General features: G+C 42.2%; 2 protein-coding genes and 1 long non-coding RNA gene across 7 annotated transcripts; 1 reads left to right on the forward strand and 2 right to left on the reverse strand.

The window, feature by feature from the left end:
* Positions 1–380: 380 nt before the first annotated feature.
* LOC126987754 (ribosomal RNA small subunit methyltransferase NEP1-like) lies at positions 381–8,602 on the reverse strand. Its single transcript, XM_050845046.1, has 6 exons — positions 8,377–8,602; positions 5,810–5,962; positions 4,889–4,979; positions 4,345–4,553; positions 3,127–3,254; positions 381–496 (listed from the first exon to the last, which is right to left on the reverse strand). The coding sequence occupies exons 1-5, from the start codon at positions 8,524–8,526 to the stop codon at positions 3,141–3,143; spliced, it is 717 nt and encodes a 238-aa protein (XP_050701003.1). The 5' UTR covers positions 8,527–8,602; the 3' UTR covers positions 381–496; positions 3,127–3,140.
* Positions 393–2,651, forward strand: LOC126987755 (uncharacterized). Its single transcript, XR_007741143.1, has 2 exons — positions 393–541; positions 2,413–2,651. It is a non-coding gene; the product is annotated as an uncharacterized LOC126987755 (long non-coding RNA).
* Positions 8,603–9,423: 821 nt separating the features above from the next.
* LOC126987650 (uncharacterized) lies at positions 9,424–13,191 on the reverse strand. Of its 5 annotated transcripts, none has more exons than XM_050844775.1 (2): positions 12,965–13,191; positions 9,424–10,947 (listed from the first exon to the last, which is right to left on the reverse strand). In XM_050844775.1, the coding sequence occupies exon 2, from the start codon at positions 10,938–10,940 to the stop codon at positions 9,972–9,974; it is 969 nt and encodes a 322-aa protein (XP_050700732.1). In that variant the 5' UTR covers positions 10,941–10,947; positions 12,965–13,191; the 3' UTR covers positions 9,424–9,971. The 5 variants fall into 5 exon arrangements, with proteins under 5 accessions (XP_050700732.1, XP_050700731.1, XP_050700735.1 ...); XM_050844774.1 differs by having other exon boundaries at positions 12,960–13,188; XM_050844778.1 differs by lacking the exon at positions 12,965–13,191 and adding an exon at positions 12,499–12,624.
* Positions 13,192–13,567: the final 376 nt, after the last annotated feature.

Raw genomic sequence — 13,567 nt, forward strand, 5'->3', positions numbered from 1 at the left:
TCATTATGTTCTCCATCCCATCCTGACACACCACCAGCACCCTTATATGGCTCATTTCCACTCATACTTCTGCCTTTTATAACTCTCCACTTCACCTATTACCTGTCTGTCACTTCTCTCTCCCTCACCTCTCCCTTTTTCATCCTCGTAATGACAATGAACAATCCTGAAGTGCTTAGAACTCTCTTCATCCTCTCTTCTAACCAGATCTTATAGTCTTTCATGTTCTTGGCCCAAACTCCATATGACTTTGCAAACTTGATTGTCTGCTTACTATGACCAATATTGGCCTCCAAACTAAGCTGCATATACCACAGCATTACTGACTCTTATTAACTTCTCCCATCATTGTCACTTTCAATGATACAAATTTTCTTTACAGCATCTCCCAAACCCCTGCTCTCATCCATGATTGCTGCTGGGAGCTAGAACAGATCTTGAGCACTATCACAAGCTGTGTCCTGGGAGCTGTCACTTGTCCATCACAATATAGCACCTGGAAGAAATGAAGAATGTAAGAAAACGGGTGGAGTGATTTGTGGTAAGTGGAATAAACAGAACATAATGGGAAGGACGACGGAGGTTTTCAATACAGATGCTCCCAGAAATGAGAGCCCTCGTGTTATAATCCATCTGGAAACTCTCTTTAAAATGGTGGCTATGGCAGTCTTCTTCTTTGAATACAGTAAACCCTTGATTTAATGAACCAGTTGGGAGGAAGGGGATGACATTATATCTGAAAATCTGTTATATTCGAGGGAACTTCTCGAATATATCAAACTTTATTCATTATGCGATCTGAGAGTTTGCTATTTCCGACCATTTCCAACTGTAGCCAAGTTTGTCAGTTTTATTAACCCTTTCATTGCAAGACGCTCACAGCGAGCGTTAGGCGTATTTGCTGGTGGTGCTAAACGCTCGCTACGAGCTCCAGCCGCACTCAAATCTCCCGCATATGAGTGTGTTCCAACACTATTTCTCACAACACAAGATTGCCAATTGAGTGGGTTCTTCACCAAATTTGGTGGAAAATCATATCAGCCCACCGCGGCAAATCTACGGATGAGTGACTGGTGGATGTTCTTGCCCAATATAGCGGCATTTTTGCATAGCTTCACCAATCGCCTGACTGATTCTTTGACCAAATAGTTGTAAATATTGCAGTTGGCAATACTACCTTGCCAGAATCTCAAGGAGAGATGTCTGCAGTTCCCTCAATATGGCTGATCATCGCGCACGCACTATATGTTAAACATTCACACACCTGAACCGTGCACATTATGATTGTAAGAGAGGCAGGCACAGACTCCTGTATCCCTGTAGATCTCTTTTTTCCAATGGTTTTGGTTTTTTTTGAGTGATGAATAGTTTTTTGAGATACAGAGAAAAGAAAGACCCCCATTGGCTGCCTGACTGCGCCTGAGGGATAGTCGTTGCTCTCACCACGCCGCAAAGAAATGTTTATTGGATGGACAAAGATAGACTGACTCGATGTGCACTGCACTGCACAATTTGCTTTGTTGCATTGCTATAGTGAATGTAGAGATTAGTCAACCACCACCACCACCCACTTACTGAACTTTTTTGGTATTTAAATCCCCATATACCAAATTCCCCCAAAAAGTTAAAAAAAGTTTTTTCATTTATAAGGTCCGTAAAAGTGAGGGTTTACTGTATATCATTCCTTGTAATATTAACCTTTCCTTCATCTCTATTTCATGCATCCTTTAACCCTTTCATTGCATGTGGTGAGGGAGGCGACGATTCCCCCAGTGCACTCTGGCTGCCCAATGGGGGGGGGGCTCTCTTTTAACCGCTGTATCTCAAAAACTATTAATCACAACTAAAAAACAAAAACACCATTGGAAAGAGGAGGCCCAGATCTACATGATTTGATTAGGTATGCCTATCATGCGAACATACAGGCACATTCAGGGGTGTTGCCTGTGAACATTTATGTCTGTGCGTGCGTGACGGCCAGCCATATTGAGGCAATGGACTATATCTTGATGGGGTGCTGGCAGGGTAGTATTGCCAACTGGAAAATTTACAACTATTTGGTCAAAAAAATCAGTCGAGTGATAAATGAAGCTATGCGAAAATGCCGCTATATTGAACAACAACATCCGCCCGTTTCTCATCCGTATATTTTCCGCGCTAGGCTGATATATATGATTTTCCACCAAATTTAGTGGAAAACCCACTAAATTGGTAATACTGTGGGGATGAGAAGAGGCTCATAAAATAATGTTGGAACACGATCATATGTGGGAAATTTAAGTGTGATTGGAGGTCGCAGTGAGCGTTTAGCACCACCAGCAAACAACGCTACCGCTTGCATCAGGCCACTGAACTATTGGTCTCTAAACCTTTCCATGTACTTTTTGTATCTAATGCTCTTTCCCTTCACAGGAACTTCCTCCAAGAGGCGAGTGGCCATGGCAGAAGCACCTCCAACTTTCCCTGTTCCAGCCCACCAGCACATTCAATCCCTTGGCTGCCAACCGGCTCATACTTTTCCATCCTATTGGTCTACAGTAAACCCTCAGTTATCCGGGTGCACCGTATCCAACCTTGCCCGTATCTGGGAGTTTTAAAAATATTTGATTTTTTTCCAAAAAATTAAAATAAATTGTCGCGCGCTGCCAAAAGTCGTTCAAATTGCCCGCGGTTTTTGTACCACGGAGCCTAGCCTCACCCCCTGCAGTGACATCGCGCATTGACCTCTCTCTTTCTCTCTCTCTCTCTCTATATATATATATATGTATATGTATATAATGAACAGGTAAGGGATGGGTGTGGAATATGGAAACGTGCTGAGTGGTATTTTTACAATTAAAGAACAGAGAGGATATAAGCATTCAAATACAAAAGGTATATTAACGATAAAGATGAACTGATAGTGAATGCCTGGGTCTGCAAAGTAATGTGGCTTATTTCAGTAGGGAATCTTTCTTTCGCTGATAAGTGCCTTTTCTCTCTATTCTCTCCTTTTTAGTTGGAGTTGTAAGACTTTCTATCCTGGATTTGTAGGTGATTGGGTAAATGATGATGTGATAAATAAATGTCTCCTTAAATAAACGTTTGTCTTCTGTTGTAGAAATAAAGCTCACACAAACCACTTGCCTCCAGTACTGCTGCTACTTGATGCCCCACACCTCTTCAAAGCCACTGCACACTTTGGCACACGTCAATGCTGCCGACAGGTGGTATCTTGAGAATGCAATTTCTTCCTCGACGTAATCCACTTCAACCTACAAAATATGAAAGAATAAGCCTCCCGTCATTGTAATACCACAAAATCGTTAGTAAACTTATATTCCCAACACAGTAATACAATTATTTACAGTTACATGGAAATGGTTAAATACTTTAACATGTGGAAAATGATATATATAGTAATAGGCCTTTAATATTTCTTGGTTTCTGATGTTAATCTAGGAACTAACATGCTTACCATGCAAGACTGTTTCCAGGGCTACTTATTAACAATTATAATAAATTAGCAAGATAATTACAATTGACTCGTGAATCTAGAAGCGGGGTTGTAAGTAAACCGTTAAAAAATTTATTTGATTAAATTTTTCCTTAGTTAAATTTCTCATGCAGCACCTAGGAATTCCATTTGCAAGGGTAGAGAAAGCGACAGGGAAATAAATAATCAGAAAATACCAAATTTATGGCCATTCATTAGAGTTGCAGTTAACAGTTTTGATTCCATCCGATGGCCATAGCCCCCCTGTGCTGAGGAAGGGGGTGTCAGACCTAAAACTGAGTACCGACTCGCCCAAAATGGGAAAGTAGATCAAGAGAAAAATAAAAGGCGGGTAGAGGAACAAGACGAGATGAAAAGGAAACAAAAAGCATGATCAAAGAACACTGGAATTGGAAAGATAAAATTCAGGTGTAAGATAAGGAAAACTTGACGTGGGAGCAGCGACAGGCCAAATTCGTGCCACTATTTAAACCCCCTCCAAATAGATGATACATAAACTGATTACAAATGCTTCGATATATATTATGAAATGGTTTGTGTGAGTGCTGATTTTTTCTCTCTTAGAGGGACCATTAAGAAACACAATCCCCGCTGCTACCAGGTTAAGGAAGATTATAGAACAAAAGAGGAAGGAAACCCACTAAGAGATGGGAAAGTAAGTGGTCAATTATTAAAAGCAAGGAGACTTTGGGGAGGTACACACATGCACAGCCAATTAGATACCCTTCCCTTAATAGCCCATATATCATTATTATTATTACACACAATTCTTCCCCTCTCTCCCCCTCCACACACAAAAGCTTCAGCAGTAGCAAATAACAGAAATGTCTTGTAGCCTTGACACTCACCTTGCCATGCGCCATAGAACCAATCACAATGACAATCGGTTCATTCGTCGGCACAAGGTCACGGGGGTTCATGAGTTTCTTGGAGGTGAAGGAGGTGCCCAGCTTCTTGCAGCCGACTGGGAGGTGGTCTGTCACGGGGTTACGGATGGCCTTCAGAAGCTTCATGTTGCCATCGGAGGCGCGGACACTCATCTTGTGGAGCAGCTGAACTGGAAAGCAGATGAAATGAATTACTTTTTTTATATTACAAATCATTATGAAATATTACTTAAATGAGAACTCAATACTTAGTTCTCATTAGTTTTCTTCCTACACAGACCTCCTTTCTCCTCATCCCTTGTTCATACATCTCAATCATACTTAAGTCTTCTTCACCCCTCACATCACCCCACTGCAACATCTGCATCTCTGTTACATCCAATTTATGCCCTATTTTCACATCTCTCCTAATATTTCCCTGAGTATCTCCTCTCCATGTTTCTTTATTGTTAAAGGGTAAAAAAAATCACTGTCAATCTCGCTAACAAAATACCAAAAAGCTTACCCATGAGACCAGCAAACCTCTTGAAAGTTCGTGGTATTCTGCACTGTGGGTTGACTTCTATTAGGACATTTTTTTCAGTGTGGATGTAGACCTGAAAGTTGAAAAGAAAATCATGAGAAAAATAAGTAGCAAGAAGTAAAGAGAGTATTCATAGCATTCTAGCTTTATTGATTGCAGTTGGCCCTCCACTAAAGTGGCTGCACTGAGCCGACAACAGACTGCAGCAGTGAAATCCACATTGCATAACTCATCTCAACCATGTAGAACTATGAACTATTTTATTCAAGGATAAGGTGACCAGAGTCCTGCCTTTTTTATGTTTCTCATGCTTTTTAAAGTGTCCCTAAAACATTCTGCTTTATTTACATGTCCCGCTTTAATTTATATGGTACTGAAATGTCCCACTTTTTCGTGAACTCCCGGTAATTATAAATCTTTGCAGCCTTTAATGTTTCACTAACTGTTAAGTTTTCACAAGTCATACTTGTACCCTCCATACTCCATACAGTTTAAGGTAAAGATAGCTATGGGTAGCTATCTTTACTTAGATACAGGTACAAAATTCATATGAGACGTGCATCCGACATCACTCAGATTAGTATTAGAATTGCATTGCTGGTGTGAGGTGCACTCTTCATCATGCGCATGTGTGTGTGCGTATGAAAATGTCCCACTTTTTGCTTCAACAAATCTGGTCACCTTATTCAAGGAGGAACCCGTCAAGACATGCGCCAACCAGACACATTCCATTCTAACACATCACCATCCAAAACATCTTTAAAGCTTAACTAAATTCTGCTGTCTTGAAACAGTTCTTCAGGAGCAGCATTACAGCAGGCACTTCTTATTTTGAGACCTTTGTCAGTTTCTCTCTGCTAACAAAATAAAACAAATGCCATGACAAACAAGGTGTAGCAGTACCTGCAGCTTGCCAGCCTGGTTGAGTGGAGAGTCTTGCAGCATAAGGAGACACTGATGCAAGATGTCTGGTCTGTAGTTTGCAGGGTCCTTTTTGTACTTTTTCATCAGCCCCATGTGGTCATCACAGTTCAGCAGCTCATAGCCCTTGCCATTCTGAAAGAGAAAATCACATTTACATAATGAACTGGTCTCAATTATGGCTAAGTCAACTATCTCCAACACAGCTGCTACAAAATCACCTCATAGTCAATTAGCCAACAGACAGCATCATTTACGAATTTACTAGAAAACTCTCGAAAGGCAAGAACTCTTCAATAAAGGTAAAGTTAAGAATATTTCTTATAAGATATTAAAGTGTATTCTCATTTGGCAGCCACTATCATTGGTGTGCTCTCCATGATGAGCAGAACAGCATCATCTAGAAAAAATCAAATCCATTAACCTTACCAGACCCAATCCAAACTAATCTAACCAGGGCAGTAACCTAAATACACCTAAAGTCACCCATCACACATACACAGTACTGTAGCCCAGCCCAACATTCACTCCTGACCCACAGCAACATAATCATGGCGGTTCATGAGTAAACGTTACCATGCACAGTGATTCATTACTATGTTATGGCAGTTTCTTAAGTTTGAATTTGTGAGAGGTATCATACACATCAAACTTCATTGGATACTGGTAAATGAACAGAGTAAAGGTCAGAATATTTAAATTTTGTGAGGGACTGTAACAAGACAACACCCCAAAAACTAGTGATCTGGAGCTGGAGCCACGGACATAGAGGCCTCTTAAAAAATTTCGACTGTCAGACTGATTTTTAAGGCCACAGAGAAGAATAACCGAGTTTTCATGGGTGATTTTTCAGTTGAGGGTGCAGAGACCGAGTAAAACTATCACTGGGATCATAGCATAGATTTCACAGCTTGTGGCTTCAAATGAAACTGAATCAATGAGGAAATATCGACACTGCTTTGAAATGTAATGGAGTGACACTGCGAATGGCTTCAAATGGGACCGAATCAGAGAAGAAATATCCACTCTGCTTCGAAATGTAATGAATTGAATGGAACTGAATCAATGTCAACACAGGCTATAAGGCCCCTTCCAGAAGTTGCATTTGTTATATGTGCTAAGCTGGGCAAGATCATCCGTGAGGCGGCAAGGAAGGATATCTTCAGACATGCCGGTCCCATCGTTGATTAGGCTCTTGATCAGGTGCCTCCAGGGGTCTAACTTCCTTCGATCAACAACCTGAAGCATGCTGTCCACCGTGCCCGAGCTGGTCTTCGGCCAAGTCACCTGACTACAAAGGACTTCGAACTTGACATGCATTATGTTTCGGTCAACTTCTTCAGGCGAGATGTCATGCATGAGGGGGAACGGTTCTTGATCTTCGCAATTGAGAAGCAGCTGGAGCTTCTGACTAAGGCCAAGTCATGGTTCACTGATGGCCATTTGTCCAGCTGTACTCCATCCATGGCTTCGTGCGGTCCGGTGACACCATGAAGCAGTCCCCGTTGTGCTTCATCCAGATGATGTGCCGTAAGAAGGAAGACTACAAAGCTGTCTTCCGTGCCATCGCAGCGCTGACACCTGGTCGCCAAGTCGAGGAGGTCGTCGCCGACTTCGAGTCTGCCGTTTGGTCAGCAGTGCGCTCTGTCCTGAAAGTCCCAGTGAAGGGCTGCTGGTTCCACTGGAGCCAGGCTATCAACCGTCGCATCGTCAATGCTGGTCTTCGTGCTGCCTACCAGAAGCCTGGCAAGATCCAGGACTACGTCCGCTGCATGATGGCTCTACCTCATCTGCCTCATGAGCACATCCCCGGTGCGTTCCAGCAGCTGAAGGACCAGTGCCCTGCTGACGAGCGTCTAGCTGAGCTGACCAACTACATCGAGAGGTCATGGATCAACCACAAGCACCGCATGCCTGAGTCCTGGTCAACCTTCTGCCACTTCTTGAGGACCAACAACGATTATGAGGGGTGGCACAATCACCTCAAGTCTGAGCTGCCACATGATCCCCTGAACATGTATATCTTGCTTCTGCTGCTTCACCACGAGGCTAAAAAGGTCGAGCGCACTGTTGAGCTTGTGTGCCAGGATGTAGTCCACTGTCACCGTTGGCGGGGAAACCAAGTCGAAGCAAGCTGCTCTCGAGAAGCTGTGGGACAAGTACATTGCCGGGTAGTACTCTACCTTTGAGTACCTGAAGAAATGTTCAAAGAAGAGGGACCATGTGTAGCCAAAATTCAATATTCTTTTAAACATGGTCAACAAAATTTAATGGAAAATATCCTGGTCAACAGTCCTACCCCACCTGGTCAACAGTCCCACCCCACCTGGTCAACAGTTCTACCCCACCTGGTCAACCATCCTACCCTACCTGGTCAAGTGACTGGTCAAATGAAAAACTAGTCAAATGTCCTTTCCCCGATAAACAGTAAAGAGGAACAAGAGGAAAACGGAAGGGTATAAAGGAAGGGAGACAAACAGAAAAGAGGAACAAAAACTAAACACTTAACCACAAGACAAGAGACCTGAGAGCCTTGGCCGCCCCCTCACCTTGACAGTCTCCAGGTTGGCCCGCTCCAGCACCACGACGAGCCGCTTCTCCTGGCCCCTCACGTGTGCCGGGGTGGCCTGGCGGTGGGAGGACTCGCCGGGCCCTTCCTCTTCCTCCTCCTCCTCCACGTGTTTCCTCTTCTTGCCCATTATTAGAGGACGTGAGGACTGGCCATACACGTGTTGCGGAGTGCTGACTTGCTCCTCTTCTTCTTCTTCTTCAATGTCCGTCTCTTGGTCTTGGGTCTCTCCTCTTGTATCGGGCTCCCATTATTGTGTTCTAAGGTCATAGATAAGAATAACCTGGTTTTCTTGGGTGATTTTTCAGGTCAAGGTGCAGAGGTTGTGTAAAACTATCACTGGGATAATATAAGAGTCAATAGCCCCTCAACTTCTACATCTTGGGTTCATATTCTTGTATCGGGCTCCCATTATTATGTTCTAAGGTCATAGATAAGAATAACCTGGTTTTCTTGGGTGATTTTTCAGGTCAAGGTGCAGAGGTCGAATAAAAATATCACTGGGATTATAGAAGAGTCAATAGCCCGTCAACTTCTACATCATGGGTTCATATTCTTGTATTGGGCTCCCATTACTGTGTTCTAAGGTCATATAAATAAGAATAACCGGATTTTCATGGATGATTTTCCAGTTCAGGGTACAGAGGCTGTGTAAATCTATCACTGGGATAATATAAGAGTCAATAGCCCCTCAACTTCTACATCTTGGGTTCATATTCTTGTATCGGGCTCCCATTGCTGTGTTCTAAGGTCATAGATAAGAATAATCAGGTTTTCATTGGTGTATTTGTGTTCTTACGTCTGCTCTAACTTCAGAGGAGAATAAAAACCAGGGGGCATTAACATTACCTTCTACTAGTTAGGAAACGTACTGAATCCTGGTTCGGCTACGCCTACGGTGATGTTACTTGCACTTACCTTTTATTCAATTTAAGCTTTCTCATAACCCCGCGGGCTCATCCATATTCTTATGTATTTGTGTTCTTACGTCTGCTCTAACTTCAGAGGAAAATAAAAACCAAATGATATGCCAAACCAATATTATCCTTTAATTATACAATCTAGGGGATGCAGTAAAACCAGCAATGATGTGCCAAACCAATATTATAATCCTTTAATTAAACAATCTAGGGCATGCAGTAAAACCAGTGAAAAAAATATCAAAGAAACATTAATACAGAGTTTCCTAATGCAGAAAAAAGTTTATCACTTCCATGTTGTACATATGGTTCACTCTTAACTGTAGGTAGAGACCTACTGAGGGATAGGATGCAGGGCAATCACATATCAAACAAGGTACAGCGTCCATTGCCTCACCTTGCTTTGAAATAAAAACAATCTTACAAAATCTCCAACAGTAATTAAAATGCTAACAGTTGTTTTTCCTTTAACTTAGTTATATAAGATACAATCAGTCATGCAATACTCGCTTGGCATCCACGCCCTGAGGTAAAACGCTGTCCAGTCACGGAAACAACAAACAAACATTCACACTGACTCAAAAGACGTGATAAAAGGGAGTGTGTTGTGACCTACTATGATAAACACCACACTCTGGCATGCACATTTATCTTTTCACCAGGAAGTCTCTTTGATAATTTTCATCAACTCCGTCACCACACCCTTGCGCAGTTCCTTGCAAGGCAGTCGTATGAGGTATGACCTGAGGAGGAACAAACTGTCATTGCCTCCTGGAAGTTCTTTCACCAGGGTATCCATTGTGTCCTTGTCGATTTCCACAATTCCTCGAAGAAATTTCCTGCGTCTGAATGGAAGCATTTGTAGCATGTGATACACCAAGGAAATCAAACTTAGCAACATTGAAATCAAGAGGATAATAGCGGCCACGGTCCAAATATACTTGAATATCTCGTTGTGTGGGATGGTGCAGCGGTAGTGCTTGGTGTTACTGGCTGAGTACACCATCTGGGGGCCGATCTCGCATTTCACGTTGGTCGGGTAGGTCAGGCGCCAAACGTCCATCACGTAGTCCCAGCCCTCTGTTATGACACCCACGATGATTTTGGAGAAGAGATTAGTGGAGGATATCATGTCCAAGATAATGAGACTAAAAAAATCGACCTCCAGGCATTGATATGACAGGCGTACTCTTTTGCTCATCATGTGGTAGCTATAACTCATAATGACGTCAATGTTCCTGATGGCCGCGCTTCTGGGTAGTCGCTGCGCCCTCTTGAACAGCTCCACCAGTTCTTCTTCCTCGTAGAATTCCTGGTACTTCAGCGGGATGAGGAACAATGACGCCACGATGAACAGCACTCCCGGCAGATACAGACCGAAGCCATTGGTATATTTCTTCTGGCCTTCGTGCTCGACAAAGGCTGCGGTGGTGATGCAGAGACGTAGTTTCCTTTGGTGTTTTAAGTCGATCGTTCCAGAGCCAGAACAGGATGGGCTCTGGCGTTCAACCTGGGCGTATTTGCAGTAGGCGAAGACAACCAGCATGCCGGCGATCAAGAGCTTGTGCAGGAAGACGATGTTCGTGTCCAGTGGGGTGTTGCTCCTCCTCAGCAGCTTCTTCATGGCGGTACTGGAAAAAAAATGGTTTAGCCTTTACGAATGAGTCTGTGGAGATGGGTGTAGTATGCTTTTTGAAGTTATTTTTACTTATACTGATTATGAAGATGAACGATTTTTTTGGGGGAGGGAGTTCAACCAGTACCTTTTTGTTAATGTTTTGTCTGTTTTGATTGTATTTTAATGTAGTTTTACTGTCTTTACATGGTACCAGAAAAATTCAAAGCAAGCTACACCAACATAACACACACGCACACACACACACACACACACACACACATGTAAGAAACAGCAAGATAGCTTCATCACGCCTCAACTATACATGCCCAATGCCCATCCCTCAGAGCATCACCACCAGAACTGAGGAATATATAACTAATAAAAATAACACCTTCATACTCCTCCCTAAGCTGACGTAAGCTTCCTCATCCTGGTCGTCCTCCCTCAGCACCACCCACTTCAGCAGGCACTGAGGAGAACCTGCCATGAGTGCCACATTATCCAGTGACCTAAGTATACCTATTGCTCCCACCTGCAGCGCCCCCGTCACGGCCAGCACAGGCGATACTCACGGATTAGCTTACCCACTGTTGACGCCATGTTAAATTACCGTAACACATAAAATCCCCTCGTTATTATTATTATTATTATCATTATCATTAGAAAAATCTAATTCTACACGTACTTGGTTAAAGGAAGATAAGAGAAAAAAGCATCGCTAAAAAAAAAAAAAAAAAAAAAACGTTTTCCTATGTTTACTATATAGTGCAGTGTTCGTAGTATCGTTTACTCATGTAAAATAAACATATATCTTTGTATACTAAAACGAGTTCTGATTGATTCTTACGTGTTCAATCAGTAAAACTACAATCATTCATAGCCTAGCATCTCCTAGCACTCATACATGCTCTTGCATATTACTAATGTTGGGCTATTTCATTCATATATTTGTCTTTATTTTTCTATTTCTACTACTACTACTACGACTACTTCTACTACTACTACAAATAATAATGATAATAATAATAATAGTAGTAAAAACAATAATACCGCTGATACTTTGCTACTGCATTTCTGGATGATCTTTTGACTAGCCTACTACAGAAAAATCTTACTCCTTATACCTCAATAAAGTCACAAGTTCCTTATTGTAGCAACCGATTGCCTACTTTTATTATGAGTACTTTGCTACGTGAAGTTCATCGTACAAGTTTGTCCAAGAGTGAAATGCTTTGTTCCCTATATTGGTTATGCATTGTGTAGGTAAGTTAGCTTTTGTGGAACGCCGAGTGGATAGGTTAAATACTGTTAATACATGACGAAAGGATTACCTAATGAGAAACTTGCATGTACCTTAATAAAAAAGCTCTAAGTGTGGTCCAAATAATTAAAATGCTTTACGTAGCTGGTGGCGAAAATGCTGATTATACCTGACGAAAGGCCTAAGGAGAAACTTCCGTGTAACTCAATAAAAGAACTCTAAGTGTGGTCCTAATAATTAAAATGTAGGTAAGTTAGCCTTGAGGGACGTTGAGCGGATGAGCCAAAAGCAGGTTATATATACCTGACGAAAGGATTATGTAATGAGAGACTTTCATGCCACTGAATAAAAGGGCTCCTCAGTGTGGTCGTAGTAATTAAAGTGTAGGTAAGTTAGCCTTGAGGGACGTTCAGCGGATGAGCCAAAAGCAACTGAATAAAAGGGCTCCTCAGTGTGGTCGTAGTAATTAAAGTGTAGGTAAGTTAGCTTTGAGGGACGTTGAGCGGATGAGCCAAAAGCAACTGAATAAAAGGGCTCCTCAGTGTGGTCATAATAATTAAAGTGTAGGTAAGTTAGCTTTGAGGGACGTTGAGCGGATGAGCCAAAAGCAACTGAATAAAAGGGCTCCTCAGTGTGGCCGTAATAATTAAAGTGTAGGTAAGTTAGCTTTGAGGGACGCCATCCACCTCAGATGACGGGTGCAAATGACAGGTAAGTGTTAATTAAATACCTTTACTCAGGCAACTAACGCTTCTTAATCTCACCTTACAGGAGGGTGCAGTGTTGATCTTGGGGAGTTTGGGGCCAAAAGATGTTCCTCGGGGCGGCCTGCAGCAGTGTGTGTGTGTGTGTGTGGCGCCGGCACCTCCAGGCTGGCCGTTCAGCAGGTTTGGAAGATCTTTTTACAGCACAGCTTTTCCCCTTAATACATAATGAGCGGTTTTGATCTTTTTCTCCTTCCCAAAAGGGGTAAACAAACAAATGAATGAAAGCAGGATTGACTGCCTGAACAACAACAAAATCACTAATATGTAAACGTTTGATCAAGTAAACAAAGAAATAAGTAGAGGATAGTAATTTACTTTTTGTAGTTTCACTGTTAAAAAGGTAAGGGAAAAATGACTCCGTAGGTCATGATATGTCAGGATGTAAATATAATGTTACTTGCACCTGAATTATATACCTAGATGCAGTGTGCAGAATTCCATGGTTTATATATAAAGAACACAATCATGCATGGCTGTAGCCTACTATGCAACTGTTGTGTGTGTACGATAAGCAGCAGTAGACTTTTCGTTATGATATACGACAATACTTGTCAGGAGGACTAGGCTACTGAGCTATACTATATAATACTTACACACGAATGAAA

The sequence above is a fragment of the Eriocheir sinensis genome, chromosome 66 (assembly GCF_024679095.1).
Source record: "Eriocheir sinensis breed Jianghai 21 chromosome 66, ASM2467909v1, whole genome shotgun sequence".
NCBI lineage: Eukaryota > Metazoa > Arthropoda > Malacostraca > Decapoda > Varunidae > Eriocheir > Eriocheir sinensis.